Consider the following 23,057-nt stretch of genomic DNA (forward strand, 5'->3'; position numbering starts at 1 on the left):
GTTTGCCCTCTGAGTTGTAAAAAAAACCCTTAATATCGAGGTAAATGACACAAAAAAAAAGGCGCATTATGTACTTTTAGAATCATTGCAAGCTTTTACAACATCTAGAGATAATCAACATCCAGGGTATGCACGGCCCACTCGTACCCTCCCCCCCCCCTTAAATACGCCCATGAATATTACTTAAAATTACGTATGATTAATCAGTTTATTATATGCGATTTCTTATTATATCGTCTATGTTTTACATTTTTTACTAAAATAATTATCAGATAATGTATATTATATAAATATAGGTATGTTTTGTATTATTATCTAAGATTAATGCAAACTCTTATAACGTAGTGATTACTTGTTCTGTGGGACGACGTATTTGTTTTAGCGATGGGCGATTCGAATCAAAAAACTCGAGTTACTCGAGCTGCATTGCCGCCGGCTCAATTCGAACTAGCTTTTCTATCAATTCGAATCAACTCGTATAAAGCCAATACGGCGCTACCTACGTTACAACCGTGATATGAATGCGATCTACGCTCGGATCACTGTAGCACGCAACTCGGCCGACTGTGTTCGTCATAACGTCAACTCGATTCAGTTGCTGTGAATGCTGTGTGGCTGTGTGCGTGCGACGCAACAGAAACATTATACAACGAGCAAGACTCTCGTGTGCGTGATATTTCTGTCAGCGTGTTTTACAGTTACACTCCGCGCGCTATATCATGGTGCGGTGATAGTTGAGATTTTGGCACTTTTTATTATAAATTAACAGAATAGTGTTGAGTGAGATTTATGGAGTCAAAGTCAATCTAATAATATATTTATTATTTTTATATGACTGGAAAAGCAAGTTACTGTTACCAATCCATAGATTTGTCGCATACAATGAACTTTCGTAAATTATCTATGCTTTACTGTTTGCGTTGTACAAGTATTTTGAATTATATAATTATTAATATATTATAATTATTTACTTATATGTGTATGTACCTATTATGCATACCAATATAGCGTGTGGTGTATAATACTCGACATAACTACACCAACCGAACAAGCTGCGAAGCAGAATGAGATAGTAACATCACATGAGGCGCAAGTTAAAGGAAGAGAAGGCGATTGATTCATGATTGGCTGACGACGAGCTTTTTTTTTAGAAATGTTACTGTTCCGTTTTTTAATATTTAGTTAATTAATTAATGTTAAAATAAATAGTAAAAATATAAGTATTAAACTTTTATGTATTTTTTTAGGTGATTACATAACTATTTAAATTTTTTATAAAATGAAATGAAATTTATTTGATTGGGATTAAATTTGTATTTTGTTATTTTTTACTTTTGTATTTTTTACGTTTTTTTTTTTTTTTTGAAGTCTGTTGATTTTATTTCAAATTTATTTATTTTTCCATTTTTAGTATATTTTAATATTTACATTACAAATTTTTAGGATTTCCTTCAATTTTCATGGGATCCAGATTCTGACTTGGTGACAAAAAAAGAATTTTCATAATCTTTTTTGCGATAGAATTATCCCTTAATTCCTATATAAACCTAACCGTTAAGGAGTTGTACTTCATCATCAGCTCTCTCTCTCTCTCTCTCTCTCTCTCTCTCTCTCTCCTATCCGTTATATATATATATATATATATATATATATATATATATATATATATATACATGGTGACAATGGGACCACCTCAAGATAATACCCCTTCCGACAAAAAAATAATACAATTGACGGAGTAATCGCGTAACAAACAAATAAAAAAACATACAATATTAGTCGAATTGAGAACCAGCTCCTTTTTTGGAAGTCGGTTAAAAATAAAAACCTATATTTTAAATATTAGTATTTTGTATTTTTCTTTCAAATTAATAGCTCGAAAGTAAAGAACAAAACTGTTCTATAACTAAAATAGATTGATAATATGAATTCTGAGTGTTTACTACGTTACACTAGTATATTTTATTCGAATTGATTGAAACCCGCGAGTTCGCGCTATCGACGATTTAAATCTAAAGCGAGTTAAGTAACCGACCTACTGAGTTCATATTCAACTGCAGTATTGACTATACGAAGTGAATGCGAGCTGATTCGAGCTGCGATTCGAATCAGCCACCATTTCAATTCGGTTTACTCGAATTCAAAACTATACGAGTTGGCCCATCGCTAATTTGTTTCTGTTCCTTTCGCACAGTTACTAGCGTACATATGTATATGCTACGATAGAAATGAGTTACAACTGTTGTTGTACACTGAATTAAGAAATATCACTATGACTTGTATTATAAAAATACGTTTTATTTGTTAATTAATTTATTTGTCACTGTATGTATATTTATGTATACATATTTATTAAAAATATATAAAAATTAATACACGACTGCACACAGTTGTAGTCCCTAAAAATGCACGATAATAACTGTTAGTTTTTGTCAAGTTCATTATTCATTAGATAGAAGCAATTAACATGCAATAGTTAATAGTGCCTCCGTAGAGCGAAACTAAAATTATCATCATGAACTATTTCTTTTCTATTCGAAAAGTGCATTAAACTTTATTTACGATTAAGTAGCTGTTAATAATTTTGCTAAGGAAATACAATTTTTAAATAATTAGCAATTATTCGCGAGTTATTGGTTCTATCTAATAAGTAACTACCCCCTGTCTACCTCTGTCCTAAAGACAAAATAAACTTGCCAGGCATAAGTGGTGTGGACATTTACCGATAGATTGAGTCATATACGATTAAATATATTTTGTTGCGTGTTTGAATATGTATCCTACAAACGAGAAATATAATTTACTACTATAGTCGTTCAAATGTTTTAGTGGTTAATAAACTTGTAGAAATTATACTCACTCTGAACAAAAAATTCATTTGGTCTGTGATTGATTGATATAATCTGTTGCTGTTTAATGTTGTCTTATCTAGAAGAGATGTAGTTGTTTTTGACTTATATGTTACATCTTTGTTTATCGAATAAAAACTGTAATTTCTTCTTTGTTTTACAACCCTTATATTATAGGTTAAGGAAAGATCGTGTATGGAGTCAATATTTTACTTACTCATCTGTGGGGACTTTGTTTGTTCTGTTTCTCTTTTTGACTGATTATCTACTTGTGTTGTGATGTGTGCGAGTGGGATATGATCATTTTCGATTGACAATTTGTGCACAAGTCGTGTATCGCGTTACTTGCAATGGCAAAATATTGCCTTTACCTACAACAATAAAAATATAAATTTTAATCAGTTATAAACATATACTTATTTAATTTGTTGTGGTGTAAACATTTTGTGATCGCTTCTTAAATAGAAACGTGATAAATGGCGAATATCTCAGTGCAATTGTGTGTTCAGTGATTGTGGCTATGAACCGTCGCTGTTCGCAGTCGGTTCGGACGCTGGTTTTCGATGATTCGGACTGTGATCCGCCGAAAGCCGAACAGAAGGACCTCTCCTCAGCTGAGGTTCCATCATCGCTGAACCGGAGCGCTGAAGGTCAGAGAAAGATTTGTATGATATTATGGTGTATATCGGAACGCGCTCTCGCGTTGTTTTCAAGGTTTATGGACTGTCAATTTTATTACGAAGGCGTGAATGAACTAACCCTGCATATTGGTTCGATTGTCATGTACAGTGAACATTTATGTTAACTATTAAGTCACCCACTCGTTTGTGTTTCAGAAGTACCGACACCTCGTTCTGTAACATCAATTTATATTTTACTATATTGAGGGTATTTGTTTATTGTTGTTTTTTTTTTTAATATCACAAAAATATATTTAGTTATTTTTAATATTATTTATGTCATTATTAGATGTTTTAGTGTGTGCAAATTATTATTCTGTACAGTTTATCAATCATATGATATGTAAACAAGTTAGATAGTAGGTATGTTATTACTTATGATCAATTCATTGGCCAATCTTACTAATATAATAAAATTTGTAACTGTTTGATGTTTATATATAAGACAAAACAATCATTTTATAAATATTGTCTGTTTATCTGTCTGTTGACATCATCCAAAAATTACTGCTACAAATTGAATTTAGTTTCCACAGTTACATTCCTGAAGGTTTAACTTAAAAACTGATATGTATTTAATCTTGATATGTTATATAGAAGTGGTCTATTTCATTATTTATTCTATTTTTGAAATTCATGCATACCAAAGACAAACAATTAGTTAATATATAAATTTATTAAAACAGTTAATTAAAAAAAATTCTATAAAATTTGAACAGTCTTGTCAATTTTAATTTATTACTATGGCAATACAGGTAGATATAATAATAATAATTGGTTTTATTTTATACAATTAAGGTGGGAAACAAACAGTGAGTATCATTGATATGATTGAATAATAGTTTAATCATGGTGATTGTTACTGGCTACCTATTCTATTTTTGAAATTCCTACTTAAAGATAAGATTGCTATAAATATATTATAGTACTTAATAAAAACAACAAAAGAAAATACAGCAATAAAAACTATTTTAAATGCAGTGGAAACCTACAGTATCTGGCATACTTATTATTTTTAGACAAGTGTAGTAGGGTAAACATTCTCAAATGTACTTTTATTATGATTTTGATAGAAAACTAGTCACATAATCTAAAATTTAATAATACATTGAGTATTTTCAGACATTAATATTAAAATAGATACTCTTTATTGTTTTCTCCAAAAGATTACAGTAGTAAACTTATTATAAATATAAAAAATAAAAAGTATATAATTAATATTTTACATGTATGGGATTTTGTTTTGTTTTTCCTATCTCTATTTATAGATCAGAATGATAGTCATTCTATGGGGCTTATAGCTTTGTTTATATAAACTTTATCCAAATTGGATTGATATTTGAAAATCATCATTATCCATGTTTTCATCAGATATATAAAAATCTTTTCACCATCAGGTGTCATACATATGGTGAACACCTGTTGCACTCTTTTAATTCATCATCTTTTTTTATATATCATATTCTTTATATAATTGATAATAAAATAATATTCTCCCCAGTTAATTATTAGCTGAAATACAACCTATCTCTTTTTATGAATTTGGTTTAAAAAAAAATCGCACCAAGGGTACAGGTATTAAAAAATGTTTCAAATAGTTTATAATAAATTTGGCAATAAAAAATAAGTTTGCTTATACAAAACCATTACGGGTTTCTTTTAAAAAATAATAAAATAAATTGGGTAAGGTACATTTATTTTAAACACAAATACAGTAGTCTGGGATACTTATCTATGTCACTTGTAGAAATTCACACAAATCTTGACTTTCACCATTTATTTTTATTTTCAGTAATGATTGTCATTAAACTAAAATACATGGACATTATAATCTTTGGTGTAACCACAAATTGAGAATAATAAAAAGTAAACTACTCCTTGGTGCCCCAATATCCATAATGGCCGTCTTGAAAATATGCTTTAAGATTTTAACTAGCTTTTACTTGCGACTTTGTCTTTGTAACTGTAATATGTTTATACTGGGATAACAATAGCTGCTATATCCTCTATTTCCTATAATATATGTATTTAAAATTTCATAGGAATTGATTAAGCAACTAAGAGGTAATAAATAAATAAACTAAAAAAACAAACACATTTATTGGTATGGATTGATTTAAATTTAAAAGTATTATTCACTTATTATTTTAATCTACATATTTTTTTTTAACTTTTTATATGTAAAATACATATTTTATTTTTTACTAGTTGTATCCTACAGCTTCATGGTTATACCATAATGTTTAGTAGCCACTCTATAACTTTTCTTAAGAATTTAGTTATTAAATGCAAAAAGAATCTTTCAAATCTAACTGGTAGTTTCAGGCATTGTTGCCTTCAAATAAACACTTCCACTATTACATTCACATAGTTTAATTTTCTTATTACAGTGGATTTTGGGTATAACGACAATAAAAGGACCACTCTATTTACATTGTTGTATCCGTAAGTCGTTACAGATAAAAGTAAAGAGATACAGACACATACACATGTATAGTTTTTTCTTCGCACAAATCAGCATTGTTTTCACCATCTTTCAATTAAGAAATGATTTCTTTTCTTTAAAAGTGAATGTGTGTCGAGACAGTCATACTTATCCAAGAGTTTACTAAACTCAGTTGCTACTCAGAATATCACTTTGTAACTGAACCATTAATTCAACTCCAAAACGTATATGCTTTCCCACCTACTAGCTGATATCTATAAACAATAGGTCAAGGTCTCCATACTTGCTGACCATTTGTGTGGATGTAAACAAAAGGTTAGAAATGTTTGTGAAAGTAAGAAATCTTGGTGTCTCTTTAGCGGCCAACTTCGGTCGCAATATCTGCATGGGATTTCTAGGAATTTGTTACAAATGATTCCTAAAAAACAGTCGTTACATCTGCCACATGCACATGAATTTTGTACTAAAGTATGCTTTAAATTCATAGGACTTAGATTTAACGTCGCTATAGGCAAATGGTCGCTACAACCAAGGTCGTAATAAATGAAATCCACTCTATTTTTCATTATTTATGTAATTATTACAACAGCCAACACCCCATGCAGGTTTCAAGAGTTAATATTAAGATAAATTTTTACATAACTGTGTTTACTAGATAAAAGAAGATATATGTTATATTATCTTTATGTATGTAGTAATACAATGAATTGTGGTGTCAACAAAGTTTCACTATCAATAAAATAACCAGGTTAGAAAGTAGACAGGTGATAAGCTTAGTAGTTCTGTTTATCATTACATATTTCAGTTACAATTGTCTTATATGTATATGATTGAAATTGTTTTCCATTTTTTTTAATGCATGATTAATGGAATGGTAATCCCGTTTGCGCTAACGGTATACGCTGGCGGGGCACCAGTGAGGGGTGATAGGTGAATAATGAAAAAAGGCAGGTCAGTCAGCCCATTGTGATGAATGAATCAGTGAAAGGGACTGGTAGCCCGCATTACTAACGATCCCTTCCCCCCTGTTTTATAGTCATAGAATACTGATGGATCTTTTATATGTAATATTTGTCAGATCCGTCAGTATTCTACGACTATGACAATATTTTAGTTACAAGCTTTATTTGTTTTTTTTTTTCATCATTGTTTTATTTGGTATGCACTATTTAATAGTTTGAGTTATAATAATGAAATAATAAATACCATGGGATATATGATATGGTGTTATTTAGTTTTATACTAAGCAGAGCTTGTACTATGTGTTCTTATCAACTGACACATGTGCTTTTTCTTTTTATAAAAATAATAAATATGTGCTCACAACTAGTTTCTTATATTTAGAGCATTCAATACTTGACTTCTGGATACCCTATGTTTTTTAAGGAAAAGTATTCCGTTTCATAGATGAAACACTCTCTATACAGCAGAAATCTCCAACCAGAGGATGTATCCTCTAGGGGGGTGTAATAATATGTCAAAGGGGGCATAATGTTATTTATGTTATATATAGTAAATTATAAATTTTGGAACAAAAATTAACGCTTAAATAAAGTTGTGCCTAGAATCAACCAACTGAGGCAGAGCATGCAACCTCAAGTTTAAATATTAGTGGTGTAGTAAAACATGGTTTAAATTTATTTACAATTTATTCTTTATAACTTAGAAATAAATAACATTTATTAAAATCATGTGTTCTTTTATAATGACAAAATTCGAGGGGGGGGGGTCCATAAAAATATTACATATATATATAATCTGAAGAGGCTTAACATGCCAATGATTTTGACTTAAATACAGTTTAAGTTCTACCAAGAGTTATAAACACCAACATACATATTGTTTACCATCTTCTGTTATCTTATAAAGTGTACGCTAAAGTCCTCAATAACTCAATACCTTATCAATTACAATAATTTTGTAACATAAACTTCATAACATGTAAACAATTCTTATCTTAATGCTCAGTGCATTGGTTACTGATATTATAAATGTGAAAGTGAGTTTGTTTGTTATAACACCTTAATAGTTGAACTAATCACTATGAAATTTGGTGTACGTATACTATATGAGATGGGTTAGGATAGGATATAGGCTACTTATTATTCCAGTTAGAAAATATATACCAGTCATGTGAATGAAGTTGTGGGTAAAAAAAAGGTAGATAATTTATATGCATTACTTGCAACACACAACAACAAACATGGATAGACATGCTCAGTAAAAAAAGATAAAAGAATACATAAACAAAAAAATGATCTAACAAAATGCATTAAAAAAGTAACAATTTTTCCCTTTATGCTTGTGCCACAGTAACACAAAATAGCCACAACTAAGTCTATTGCTTTGCCCTCAAAAGAGCAAAAATATCTCAATATAATTATATTCTGTTGTGGTCAAAAGCTAGCTACGAAATTCCTTAAAAAAAAAATAAAAAAAAAAAAAGATTTTTTTACAACACAGGGGCAAACGAGCTTGCGGCTCACCTGATGGTAAGTGACTACCGCCGTCCATGGTCACCCACAACACCAACGGCATTGCAGGTGTGCTGCCGGCCTTTTAAAAGGGAATATGCTCTTTTCTTGAAGGTTATGTTGTCGTATCGGTTCGGAAATACTGCCGCTGTAAGTTGATTCCAAAGAGTTGTTGTGCGTGGGAAATAGTGCCTTGAAAAACGCACAGTGGAGGACCGCCACTCGTCCAGATGGTTGGGATGAAATTTAAGTTTATGGCGGGTTGTACGATGGTGAAAATCAGCAGCAGGTATCAATACGAACATAAGTAGATAAAATACATTGCGTGTGTTCATTATATTCATTATTTAATATTTTATTGTAATTAAAAAAAATATCATTAGAAGAGTAGTCAGAGGTCACTTTCTATCAATTTTAAGCACTCAAGCGATAATTACTAACTCCTTAATATAATATATAGTTAATAGTAAATATATCAAAAATATTACTCATACAATATTCTGTTTAGTTTTTTATTCTATCTTTTGTTGAGGGTTCAGTACACCTGGGTGACTATGCCAGCCTCATAGGGAATGTCTAAAGGTTAGGTTTGTCAAATCATCAGGGATACCTTTACCCACAGTTATAGGCGTTTGGCATTGTGACTGCCAGGTTGACTAAGTATTATATTGATGATTCTTCACCAGAGGGCGCCACCCTCACTAGTAGTGGAGTGATGTAATAGTGTATGTACATAAATATTGTAAACATATGATACCTATGTAGTTAATGTCAAGGTGAAGACCAGTATGTACCTCTGAATCAATTATTTATATAATATTAATTATACATGTTTTTTTTTTTGTGTTTTACGATATGGACATATTTTCCTCTATTGATGTGAATAAACAATTATAATTAATTATATTACTAGCTTTGCCCGTTTGTATTGCACAGCATTTTACAATCTATTCAGGTTAATATTAATTTGCACTTTTTGGAGGGTAATTTAATATTCTCTCTTTATTTGTTTTTTTGATTGGTGAATATGGTATGGTAACCCCGCCTGCACTAATGGTATACGCTGGCGGAGCACCAGTGAAGGGAGATAGATGAGAATGAAAACAGGCCAGTTAGCCCATCATGATGAATTCATCAGGAATTAACCATGATAGTTTCCAGGGAGAACCGCGAGGAGGTCGACCTGGTTGGGTATGTTACTAGCAATGGGGTTCTCAGTGTCCATTACTAACAATCCCTTTTCCCCCTATTCTCTCTCTATTGAGTTTCAAAGTTTAAATCTTCTATGGCTTGGTTTCGGAATTAACACACTAAATGGTGGAGTAAAAACATGGTTTTTATTTTTACGTTCTTGTTTTGTAATTACTGATTAATGTTGTTATTGGTAATGTATATCGGGTCGTTAACGAATAAGCGATTCGAGAAGTATTTGGTATTATATCGTATAGAAATAGATATATCGTTTTGGTTATTTTTTTTATGAGATAGGTAAAAGAAAATTAAAGTTTTGCTTGTTTATCTATCACATATTACATGCATACATATGGTAGAGGAATGGGCAGAAGCGTTCCTCTTAAAACATCTGTAAAAGCCTAACTGCGGTTACCAAATCGCCTGCCAAGCGTCGTTGGCAATTGGTTAAACTTTATCCTTATGGGGAAGGTTTATGTTTAAGGGCTTAAATAATAATAATAAAATAAATTAATTCCGAAGCGGCTCACTCCCGGGAAAGATGCAGAAAGCGGTGCTCTTAGATTCTGCCCGCATTGTACGCTGGTTTCTCTCCCTGGGGCCCTGAACCCCGGCCGGTTAGTTGCCATCTCCTCTCCTTAAGGGGGGAAATGAGAATTTTTGTAAAATTTAAATAAATTATACGTGAAACAATGTTATTAATAAAACATCGCTGTGTGTAACCTGTTTAAATGTTCTCAGTATCTGTTTACTTCATTAATGGAAATCAATATTCCATTAAGGTAAGACTTCCGAGTAATTTGCTATCAGGGTCAGAGCTGGAGGGGGGGGGGCTGGTCCTTCAATTGCGTAAAGAGGCAAAATGAAGCACCAAAATTGAGCGTCAAACGTGGCGCGTATAGAATGTATTTTGGTCGAGAATGTAAAGGTACGCTCGCCTCCTGCTTTTTTTTTATTCTAACATGTTCATCGAAATGTCGACAAGCCAAGTGTTACCACCACAACGGCAATGTAATCGGTGTTTATAGTCCTAAGCATATTTATTTAATAGAGGCGATTTTTGCTCGGAGAGGCGAAGTAGCTAAATACGGCCCTGTTCTCTATTGTTGAAACCATGATTTCATATTGGTTTTGTTATAATAAAATATATTCTTTTGTAGTTGAATCATCATCATCATCATGTCAGCCGTTAATTGTCCATTGCTGAACATAAGCCACCTCCTTGGAGGTGTTTGTCAACAGTTAACGAGATTTGGCGGTGTTTTAATAAAGACACTGGAGGTTGCCCGCGTTGATACAAATGTAGGTAGTCAGATGTAGTATGGCGTATAATTGTTCCTTCTCAACTGTATAATGGGAACATCCAACAGTCCAATACCAAAATAAAGGAAAGGGACCAAAAACCTGGGGGGAAAGGGACTGTTAGCAATGGAGTTTGACAGCCCTATTGCTTTTAAAAATTGATTTTAAAAATTAGTCACGATGGTTTCTACGGGGCAGCCTGTGGAGGTCGACCTGATATTGCTAGCAATTGGGCTGTCAAACTCCATTGTTAACAGTCCCTTTCCCCCCACGCATGAGGGGTGTCATGAATAAAACAATATACTCTGTTATGTCCATGGTACTACTCATGTCTATAGGCAACGGTTATTACTTTCAATCAGGTGGGCCATCAGCTTGTTTGTCATTATAAGTTGTATGAAAAAAAAAGTCAATCGCTAGGTGTTACTTCCATATGAGTATAGTAGTATATATGAGTATGTATATCTACTATTTCTATTGTTGTTTCCTAAATCAGGAACGTATTCCACTTAGTACAAGGTTTTAAATTTTTTTTTTTTTTTTTATAAAACTTAGAATGGCAAACAAGCTGACGGCCCACCTGATGGAAAGTGGTAACCGTCGCCTATAGACATGAGCAGTACCATGGACATAACAGAGTATGCTGTTTCGCCCATGATACCCCCCATGCGTTGCCATTCCTGAGGACTCAGGTGTTATTCCTCTGTACCCAGTAAATTCACGCCATATCCCACCCTTCAAACCGAAACACAGTTATGCAAACACAACTGCTTCACGGTTGAAACACGAATGGGACAGAGGTACCCAAGCAAACTTTTATTAAACTATTAACTCTTGTAAGAAAGTAACTGTATATAAAATTTTTGAAAAAAAAACCACCACTGATACCACTGAGGTGGCAAACAAGCATACGGCCCACCTGATGGTAAGTGGTTACCGTAGCCTATGAACACCTGCAATACCAGAGGTATTACGCGTGCATTGCCGACCCTGAAGAAACCTCTTTACCCCCCTTTTGAAGAACCCCATGCTGTAGTCTCTTAGGAAAACCTCGACAGGGAGCTCATTCCACAACCTGAGTGTTCGTGGGAGGAAACATCTCTGAAACCGCGCAGTACGCGACCATTGAGACTGTAGGACATGAGGATGAACTCCCTGTCGATGGCGAGCCGTACGATGGTAGAAAGAATATAGAAAAAATTATAAATAATTAATTTTCTATTGTCGGCTAGTGCGCGCGACCTCTCAATGGTCTTCATAGAGTTTTAAAAATGGCCGTGACTCCTTCAGCAAACGCATTAAGCTACCTACCCTACATTTTCAGATATTTTCCACTTTTATTAATGACGGTAGTAGATCGATTATTAAATTGAGACTAATGATTGTGTTTTCAGTCAGTCATTTATAATAGATTAAGAATCTATGTTATTTATAGATAAAATTATATATATATATATATATATATATATATATATATATATATATATATATATATATATATATATATATATAATATTTATACTTTGTTTTTTAAAAATTATATATATATATATAAATTAAATAAATAATATAAAAATTAAAAATGTAACGCTTTGTTACAATATGTGTTTTGGAATTTATTTAAAAACTGTATTAAATAGCAGCTATAGTCACTTAAGACGCTCTTATTTTACTGTTTTTCTATTTTAGCCCAGATTCATTCTTTGTTGGGTATACGCCTCTTCATAATTCCGCCAGACGACCGGATCCTTCGCCATGCGCATCCAGGTCCTGCCTACCGTTCTACTTATATCGTGGGACCAGCGTATGGGTTGTCTCCCCATGTTCCTCCGGCCAATTCTTGGTCTTCACTCTGCGATTTTACAGCTCCAACATCCATTCTCACGTCTGCTCATGTGGCCTGCCCATCTCCACTTCAACCTGGAAACTATTAGGACATTGTCTTTGAATCCAGTCTATCCTACTAATATAATAAAATTACCGACTATAATTCTACATAGGGAATATTTAAGAAAAATTTATATGAGGTTTAAAAAATAAAACAATAGATTCCAATGCAATATTTTTTAGAAATGTCTATTTGTTTGTATGTTTGTTTCGGCATTACGCAAAAACTACTGTACTAAATTGAATGTCATTTTCACAGTTGCGTTCCTGATGGATGATCTTGGGAACCTGTGGGGTTACTCTCGAATAAATTCCAATAAATCGATATTGAAATTGAGACGTTTCGCAGTCTCGAATTGTAATACTAGCGACATAATGGTTCCATATTGTTCTGATAGATGCATGTTAGTGTAACATACCAATGCAAAGTATTGTAAACCGATCCCAATTATAACCTAATTCCTAACTGTTGCTCCATGAGTGGAGTATAAAATTGTCATTGGCAATAGATTGGATTGATATTGATAGTAGATTCAAGAGTAGACTTGCTGATGTATGTTTTATCTTTATATGCTATCTACAAGTGGTTTGTTTCATTGGGTTTCCTACTTCTAAGATCCAGTTGAGTTTCTTGCGAGCTCTTCTCAACAGATAACGACCTTCTGAATCCTCTAGTAGATTAAAAAAAAAAAAAGATTTAAAAGTACTTGTAAACAAGTGTATTTGAATAAAAATGATTTGAATTTGAATTGTTAACCGTGTTGGAATGTTTAGTGTACAGTTTTGGTTGTTCGATCTAAATAAATATTGCAACAGGTGCCACAGTATACCTACATTATAACAAAATGTAAGAAATTAGGTTAATTTGATATTAATTAATATAATAGTAGAGTTTAATATTGATAATGGCCTTGGCAGTTAAGAGTCTGTTCGATTCTCCAATAATCGCCTTAAATCCGGCTCGAAGGATCAAAATGATGTGTTAATAAAGTTTGTGCGTCATGTTTTATTCATGTTCAGCATTATTATTTAAGATGAAATGAGTAAATGTTTCGTAGATACATTAGATTGAAATTCTTAATTTAGAATATGTCTAAGACATAATTTATTTACCTTTAAATTTTATTTCAATATAATTTCGTACACTAATAGGTAACATATAGGCTACTTTTTATATTGATTACCTATATAAAACACCTTTTACAGGCTAAGATAACAAAAGATATTAGAAAGCGGCTTAACAAAACCTATATCTGAAGTTTTGTATGGATGTGTGATGTGGACATTAACTCAGAAGGAAATGAATAAACTTAGAGCCTTTGAATTGTGATACTGGAGAAGGATGGAGAAAATTAGCTGGCGGGATCGAATTATCAATGAGAAGGTCCTGCTTAAGGGTTAAGGAAAAGAGACAAATTATTAGAACTATTGAGGACAGAAGGGGAAAAATGTTGGGACATTTGATACGATACGACGAACTTATGAACATTATAATAAAAGGAAAGATAGAAGGAAGGAGGGGAAGAGGGAGACCGAGACATAGTTACATCAGGCAGATCAAGGAAGCAGTTGGTGTCGTGTCGTATCAAGAGGTGAAGAGACTCGCTGAAAATCGTAGTGAGTGGCAAGAGCTCCACCGACAAGAGCGCAGCTCTTAAATAGGATAGATAGATATATTGATTCATGTGAGCGAAGCCCCGGTATACTGTTAGTTATATATGTAAGTACATATAAATGCTCTGTTCGTATTATACACTAGCTATTTGCCCACTACTTCATATGCATAGATTCAGAATTAAGTAAATCAAAGTAATAGACCGCTTCTAGATAGCATATCGAAATAAAATATACACCACATTTTAAGTCTCAACAGTGAAAACCGCATCCAATTCCGTGCAGTAATTTTTGCGTAATGTTAGAATGGCAAACAAGCTGACGGCCCACCTGATGGAAAGTGGTGACCGTCGCCTATAAACATGAGCAGTACCATGGACATAATAGAGTATACTCTTTTGCCCATGATACGCACAATGCGTTGCCATTCCTGAGGACTCAAGTATTATTCCTCTGTATCCTGTAAATTCACTGTCATATCCCATCCTTCAAACCGAAACACAGTTATGCAAACACAACGGCTTCATGGTAGAAACACGTATGGGACAGAGCTCAAGCAAAAAACTTTAGTATGAGGGAAGGGACTGTTAGTAATGGGGAGGTTAATTCCCATTGCTATCAATATACCTTATCAGGTCGACCTCCACTCGGTTCCCCATGGAAACTATCGTAATTAATTTATCGTTGAATTCGTCACGATGGGCTAACTGACCTTCCTTTTCATCCTCGCCTATCACCTTTCATTGGTACCCCGCAAGTGTATACCGATAGCGCAGGCGGAGTTACCATGCCATTTTCACGTATTAAAACTACTTGTGTACAAAGTCTCCCTCTGGTGATAATTTGTCTGGTGATATTTGTCCCATGTATAGCCGTGGAAGATATTTAAGAAAAATTAAAAGACAGAATATGTCTATACATTGTCGTGATACAATTTTATTATATTAACAAAATCATGTATGTATATTAGGTGCAAACATAGCGTAAGACTATAACAGGCAAGTAAACCAGACCATAATAAAATGTTTGCCTTATAAGGGCGGTCTGACAGGCAACAAGTAGCTGCTGTGGAGACTAGAATGGTCACTTACTATTTACAATTAAGACAGTACGATTTATTTTATCCCACGGAATTATAAACGTTGTACTCTTTAAAAAAAAAAAAAATTGAATTAAGTAGTATCAGAACCAAACTTTTTTGATTTAAAAACTAAACTTATCAAACGAATTTGATAAAATGTCTGTGGGATCAATCTGTAGGTATGTATATCCTTTCAGATAGAGAAAGAATTTTCCGAATCGGTTTACAACTGACGTAGTTATGAGGTAATTTTTTTTTTTTTAATATTACATCTGGAATCAACAGCTTATATCTAGAATAATATTTTTTTTATGCAACTTAGAATGGCAAACAAGCTGACGGCCCATCTGATGGAAAGTGGTAACCGTCGCCTATAGACATGAGCAGTACCGTGGACATAACAGAGTATATTGTTTGTCCTGAGGATTAAAAATATTATATTTACACCATAGATTAGCCAATTACAGATTCCCAATTTGTATACCAGACAATATTATGCTTATTTTTGGAGGGTAGGTTAAATTAAATAGAAAAAAAAATCTATGGAGATACTTATTTGAAACGTCGCATTACTGAAAGTTCAGCAATAATAAGTGTATGTGTGTGTGTGTGTGTGTAGTGTTGCATGAATGTGGTGTACAAAGAAACAAAATGTCATGTGGTGTAAAAAAAAGTGTATTGTGCGCGTATTGTTTTGTATAAAGGAAGGGTAACAAACATAAAAACTAATTGACAACCTCCTTTTTTAAGTCGGTTTAAAACTGGTAAATCTGGAAAAAAGATTTTGTTGGAAATATATATATATATATATATATATTCGTTCATCATAGACTTTGACATATAAAATTATAAATAAACATTATTACATTGTTTAACCACTTTTTAATGACTTAGACAGTTTTTTAAAACACTGTTTAGATAGACAACAATGTTTTAATTTTTTCTTGTGGTAAATCAAGATGGGATAAATCAAAATAATGCCTAACTTACTAAAGCCCGGACGGTTCGTTGGATGATATATAAAATATCATTAGTAAAAGTAGAAAGATTTTTTAATCAGTGATAATGAAATAGTAACCCTGTCTGTGCTTACGACATACGCTGGCGTGGCACCAGTGAGAGATGATAGTTGAGAATGAAAAGGCAGGACAGTTGGCTCATCGTGATGAATGCACCTGGAATTCAGCGCTATGGTTTCCAGGGGGAGACCACGGGGAGGTCAACCTGATAGGGTATATCGCTTACAAAGGGGCTGATAGTCCGCTTTACTAACAATCCCTTTCCCTTTAAGTAAGTAGCAGTTGTATTCATACAAATCGGATATTCAGCAATGACGGTCGACTCCTTTAATGGGTTATGTATTTGGAGCAGTAGAAGGAGCGGCCGAGGAATCGACCACACGTGTGGGTGAACACAGGTGCGGCTCGTGTCATAAGGGCGTGTTCGCGATGTTTCCATTATCGGACACGGCGATAAAGGCGGTTTTAATTCGAACTAGCCGCCCGTCCCGTTTTCGTACTTCGATTGGATAATATATAGTAAGAATATTTATATATTTTAGATACAATATCTATATATTGGTCTAATAAGGAATCATCTGTTATCTAAAAATGATATTGGCTAACAGACTTTTAATATATTCGAAAATAGATATCCGACCGATATGGGCGATATTGAAATGGGTGATGACCTTTTATCGCCATCAATGTTCAGAGGAAACCATATAGATATCGGATCGGTATCCATATTGCCAATGTCTACTTCACACAGTCGTAATTTGTACATACAAAACTTTTGTATAAAAATATCTATATAAATATGACAGAGAAATCTGCATCGAAATCCATAAAGAGAGATGCGTACAACAAAAAATAATAACAGCGACGTCTGGTGGCAAATAACGAGTAACCGTATCGATGAACAAGATGATTCGTAGGTACGTTACATTTTAAACATTCGAATTTAGAACATTCACAGTACCTATACAGTGTCATTATTATCATATTAGCCGTTATTTGTCCACTGTTTTTTACATAGGCCTCCCCAATAGACTGCTGTAAGGAATGGTTCTTTGCCACCTGCATTCACTGCAGGCAGGTAAATAAAAAATGATAACAATATTCTTACAGATTGGTCCCATAGAAATTTTATCAAAAAGGGTTCAGTAGTTTAGTTTTGAAATCAAAATAACAGGTTTTGCCACAATTAAAGCCAGTTTTTTTTTGGATACTTTGTGGAACTTTTTTTTTATGGGTGAAAATGGTATGGTAACCCCGCCTGCGCTAACGGGATACGCTGGCGGAGCACCAGTGAAGGGTGATAGATGAGAATGAAAACAGGCCAGTTAGCCAATTATGATGAATTCATCAGGAATTAACCATGATAGTTTCCAGGGGAACCGCGAGGAGGTCGACCTGGTTGGGTATATTGCTAGCAATGGGATTCTCAGTCTCCATTACTAACAATCCCTTTCCCCCCCTACTTTGTGGAACTTTGATTTATTGTTTTGGAGTCGGTTAAAAATGAAAATTCTCGTTTCGTATTTGATTTATACGCATAAGTTATTGACAAATGGCTACATGCTCTCACTTTAAGAACACCTTTAATGAAATACATTTCTTAACCGTTTGACCGAAGTATTTTTTTCTATCAACTACCTACATTGTCGCATAATTACAGTGGAAACTAGGGTAAGCATAGAAAACTATGTATCACATTTTCTATGCGTACAGTAATATGATTGTCGACTTTATGCGGTTAGCAATAAGAGTCGAAATAAATTGTGTAATTAATATCATACCCACAATTAACCTACTGGGTTCAATACTCTGATTATGGTGCAGCAATGAAGGTCGCCTTTAGTGTCTTTTATAATTATAACTAATGATGTCCCTCGGTTTCATTCACACGTCAATACGAAAAGATTCGGAAAGTGTTCACCCTATTTTAAAACTTGGTTAATTCTTTAAAATGCTTGTAAACTGTTTTTCTAATTTGGACAATTTTCAAATTTTAAAGACTCCGAATTTGTTTTTTTTTTAATTTGGAAACATGTTTAATTTTTTTAAAAGGCCATTATGAAATTGTTCTGATTTTGTTGGTTATTTCTTTAATATAAAGCTTTTTATGTCAAATACAGATAAGGCTTTATTTAGAAGCCTCAACTGTGTGTACTTTATATGTAAACATTGCAAACAACGACTTATTATTAGAAGCAATAAAGTCTAATTTACTTAAACTGAACGATATGCAATTATTACATTTTTATATTGAAATCAATATTACCGCAGGCTAAAGAACTCTTTCTTACTAGTGTAACGGATATATCAATATAGTATAATAATAATAATAAAGCTCTTCTCTGACCACAATTTAACTTTAACTTACATACTAATTATTACTAAGTTAGCTTACTAGCAACCATTATGTTGGTCAGGTTGTCTGTCGACATAGGCCTCCCCCAATTGCTTCCACATTCCTCTATCCCTGGCTGACTTTCTTCATCCTTTAGGTAAATCGTCCTCCCATCTTGTCAATATAGTAATGCGTCCCGAATAGGGCTGCCATCACCTAAATTGCCGACACCGTATAAACACGGCATAAATTTCGGACATTTGGGCGAAATATGTTTATTTCCCCGAACATTTCTGAAAAAATATTTATTGTAACAAAAATAAAAACATTGTTATATAAAACAAAGTTATTGTGGATGAATTTGTAACTAAGGTTTATTTCAATTGATCGCCTACCTATAAAAAAAAATTTGATTTCCCCTGTTTTTGAACAACAAAAGTTTTGAACACTTTTGTTGTTCACAAAACCGCTGCTGGACGGCCTTCGGACGCCCTTTAAACTAGGACAAATTCAAGAAATTCCGGACGGATGGCAGCCGGTTCTGACGGATGGAGCCAGTTCGGGACGTGGCAAAGGCGTTGGATCACTGTTTCTTCTTTACAGTATTGGGAGAAATGAGACCTATGAGACGTTAATAGGTCTCTGATAATGACTTTATTTGTAGATAAGTTGTAGTAAACGTATGGGGCCTATAAAATCAAAGGCAAGGCAGGTTAAACGCCATATAATCGATTTCATTTTCACTCTGTATTTTTCTTAATTAAAAGTTCTATTAATTAAATTTCGAGAAAAAGACTTTGTACAAAAGTCGATTGCTTGGCTACCTCTGTCCCATTCGTGTTTCAACCGTGAAGCAGCTGCGTTTGCATGGCTGTGTTTCGGTTTGAAGGGTGGGATATGGCGTGAATTTACAGGGTACAGAGGAATAACATCTGAGTCCTCAGGAATGGCAACGCATGGGGGGTTTCATAGGCGATACAGTATACTCTGTTATGTCCATGGTACTGCTTATATCTATAGGCGACGGTTACCACTATACATCAGGTGGGCCGTCAGCTTGTTTGCCATTCTAAGTTGAATAAAAAAAAAATTTAAATTATTACTAACTATTCTAATGTTCCTCAATCTGATTTAAAATATAGGATATCGTTCCATATCCTTGACACTAAATATTAGTTTTTGTACTGTCTTTGATTTTATATGCCTCATTAAAATTTTAAACAAACGGAGCGAGCAGTACCGACATGACAGACAGACAGACAGACGTTATCAAATTTTACCATTAGCGTGCTAGATGATTAATGAAATTGATAAAATATCCGTGTTTCGCCAACGGATATTGTTATTGGACAGTATTGATAACGTGTTACAACCACATCGAATACATCGACGTGTCGAGTGCATTTGTGATAACGTCAACACTAGAGTGATAACAGCGAACAATGAATGTTCAGGAAATTAACTAGTAACAGTAACATCTTACTGCTCTCGATGTAATAGTAAAGAAATAGTTAAAAAAAAAACTTGTTGAATGTGCACGGTGTTAGTCGATCATGCACGGGCTTCTCATGTAATTTTAGACATCATCATTTCAGCTCAGACGGAATTGACAGCGTCACACATGTTTACGAAGCTACCTAAAATATCAGCCCGATAAATTCGAATTTTAAAATGTTATGAGCATGGGAAGTGTCTTTGGGGTGTGTGACACCCCACGCGCCCAATTAAGGGTTAACCGTCCACTGCTGTACATAAGCCTTCCCCATAGACTGCCATAAAGAACGGTCCTGAGCCACCTGCATCCACTGAGTTCCTGTAATGCATTTCAGGTCGTCACTCCATCTAGTGGGGGGTCGTCCTACACTGCGTTTGCGTACGCGGTCGCCACTCAAGAACCTTTCTTCCCCATAGGTTGTCGGTTTAGACATAGTACATTTAAATAAATACACATAATATTAACAGAGATTTAAAAGAGTAACTGTTGAGTTTCTTGCGGGCTCTCCTCAACAGATGATAACTTTCCGAAGTCTACAGTAGATTTAAAAAAAAAAGACAATTTAAAAGTGCTTGTAATGATGTCTATTTGAATACAGCTAATTTGAATTTGATTTTAAATTAATAATAAATAATTTCTCGACTAAATTACACGTAAGTGAAACCGGTAGTTATTATATTAATTAATTATTATATGAATTTACTGGGTACAGAGGAATAGCGACGCATGGGAGGTATCATGGGCAAAACAGTATACTATGTTATGTCCATGGTACTGCTCATGTCTATAGGCGACGGTTACCACTTTGTTTGCCATTCTAAGTTGTATAAAAAAAAATTAACATAAATTTTCCCGACTGAATAAAAGTCTGTCTGCTTGGATACCTTTGTCTCATTCGTGTTTCTGCTGTTAGGCAGTCGTGTTAGCATGGCTGTGTTTCGGTTTGAAGGGTGGGATATGGCAGTGAATTTACAGGGTACAAAGGCATAACACTTTCGTCCTAAAGAATGGCAACACATGAAAAGTTTCATGGGTCATACAGTATACTCTGTAATGTCCATGGTACTGATTGTGTCTTTACACGACGGTTATCCCTTTCTGTCAGGCTGTCAGCTTATTTGTCATTCTGAGTTGCATAAATAAGTAAAAATATATAAAATAAAAAAAAAAAACAAATTATAGTTTAATTTTTTGTTGCGTTTGTATGTTTTATAAATAACCCCGCCTGCGTTGTTAATATACGCTAGTGAGGGATGATAGGCGAGGATGAAGTCGGGCTAGTTGACTCATCGTGACTAATTTCCCAAGAATTAACCATTATGGTTTCCAGGGGGAACCGCTTGGCTAATAGTCTGATAAAAGGTATATTGTAAGCAATCGGGCTGTTAGATCTACTTATTAACAGTCCTTTTCCTTCAGAACAAGACACCGCATATTGCCATCTCTTTCTGTCTTGCTAGCGATAACAACTCTATCGATAGTCTCGTCTGCCATTTGTCTACTCGGGGAAATGCATTGAGTTTTTAATCATTCAGACGCACACACGCGCACGCGCTGTCGCGCGCACACACACACACGCACGCACGCACGCACGCACACGTACACGCACACATATAACTCTCAGAACTAAATTAGAATTACTCATCTCTTCCAACAAATTATATTTATTACATTGAATATACAGTCGCGTCGGAAACTATTTGCGCGTTGTAAAATGATCAAGAAATTTTATTTTAATTGCAATTAGAGATAACTAAAAAGGAAAATTATGCACAGTCTCAAAGATACATGTGTTTATAAGAAAATAGACACATGTGGGTTATAAATTGTTGCTTGTAATAAACAAAATTAAATATTAATCATAATTAGTTAATTCGGAAAGTATTTGCGTCAAAAGTTTGTTTTTAGTTTTTCGTGTTTAAATTGTATATGTTACTAAAAAATAAGTGTTTTCTGAATGTTTATGTTTAGATTGACTTTACATCTCCTTAAATTTTAATTAATTAATTATTATAATATTAATATTCTTATCAGAATGCCTAAAAAAATAGAATTAACGGTTCAAGAGTGTGAAATAACAATTAATATGAAAAATAATGGAATAAAAATTTCTGAGATTGCTGAAAACATGAATATTCCACTAAGAACAATTCAAGATACGATTAAAAAAAATTCTGAACGAAATTTAACAAAGTCTTTGCCTCGAAGTGGCCGTAAGCGCAAAACAGGTCCCAGAACAGACAAACGAATCGTTTGACTAGTGAAGGAGAATCTAAAGATAAGAGCTACAGAAATAAAGGAAACTTTAAATCTCGATTTGGTTATAATACAAATTAAGTTTAGGATTGTTGAAGCTGGATTTGCAGGCCGTATTGCCAGGCGAAAGCTATTTATTAGCGAAAAAAACCGAAAGGCGAGATACGCAATTGCCATCGAACACCAAGATAAACCATTGGACTTTTGAAAAGCGATAGTTTGGTCTGATAAGTTGAAATTTGATTGTATTGGATCAAAACAACGACAATATCTGTGGCGAAAACCAAATTCAGTGCTAGAATCGAAAAATTTTGTGGGCACCGTTAAGCACGGCGGTGGATCAGTACTTGTATAGGGATGTTTTTCATATAACGGTGTTGGAAATCTTCAGATTATTAAGGGCAGAATGACCGCAGACGCTTATATTA

The 23,057-nt window shown here is 33.8% G+C and overlaps 1 protein-coding gene across 1 annotated transcript in view; it reads left to right on the forward strand.

Moving 5' to 3' along the window:
* Positions 1 to 3,088: 3,088 nt before the first annotated feature.
* The window catches only part of LOC113521053 (microtubule-associated serine/threonine-protein kinase 3), a 94,766-nt gene continuing 74,797 nt past the window's right edge, over positions 3,089 to 23,057 (forward strand). The window contains exon 1 of the mRNA XM_052895031.1: positions 3,089 to 3,499. Within this exon, the coding sequence (XP_052750991.1) occupies positions 3,370 to 3,499 (130 nt within the window). The 5' untranslated portion in view covers positions 3,089 to 3,369. The remainder of the gene's footprint in view (positions 3,500 to 23,057) is intronic.

This window comes from Galleria mellonella, unplaced genomic scaffold, assembly GCF_026898425.1.
Source record: "Galleria mellonella isolate WM207_F2 unplaced genomic scaffold, CSIRO_AGI_GalMel_v1 utg261, whole genome shotgun sequence".
NCBI lineage: Eukaryota > Metazoa > Arthropoda > Insecta > Lepidoptera > Pyralidae > Galleria > Galleria mellonella.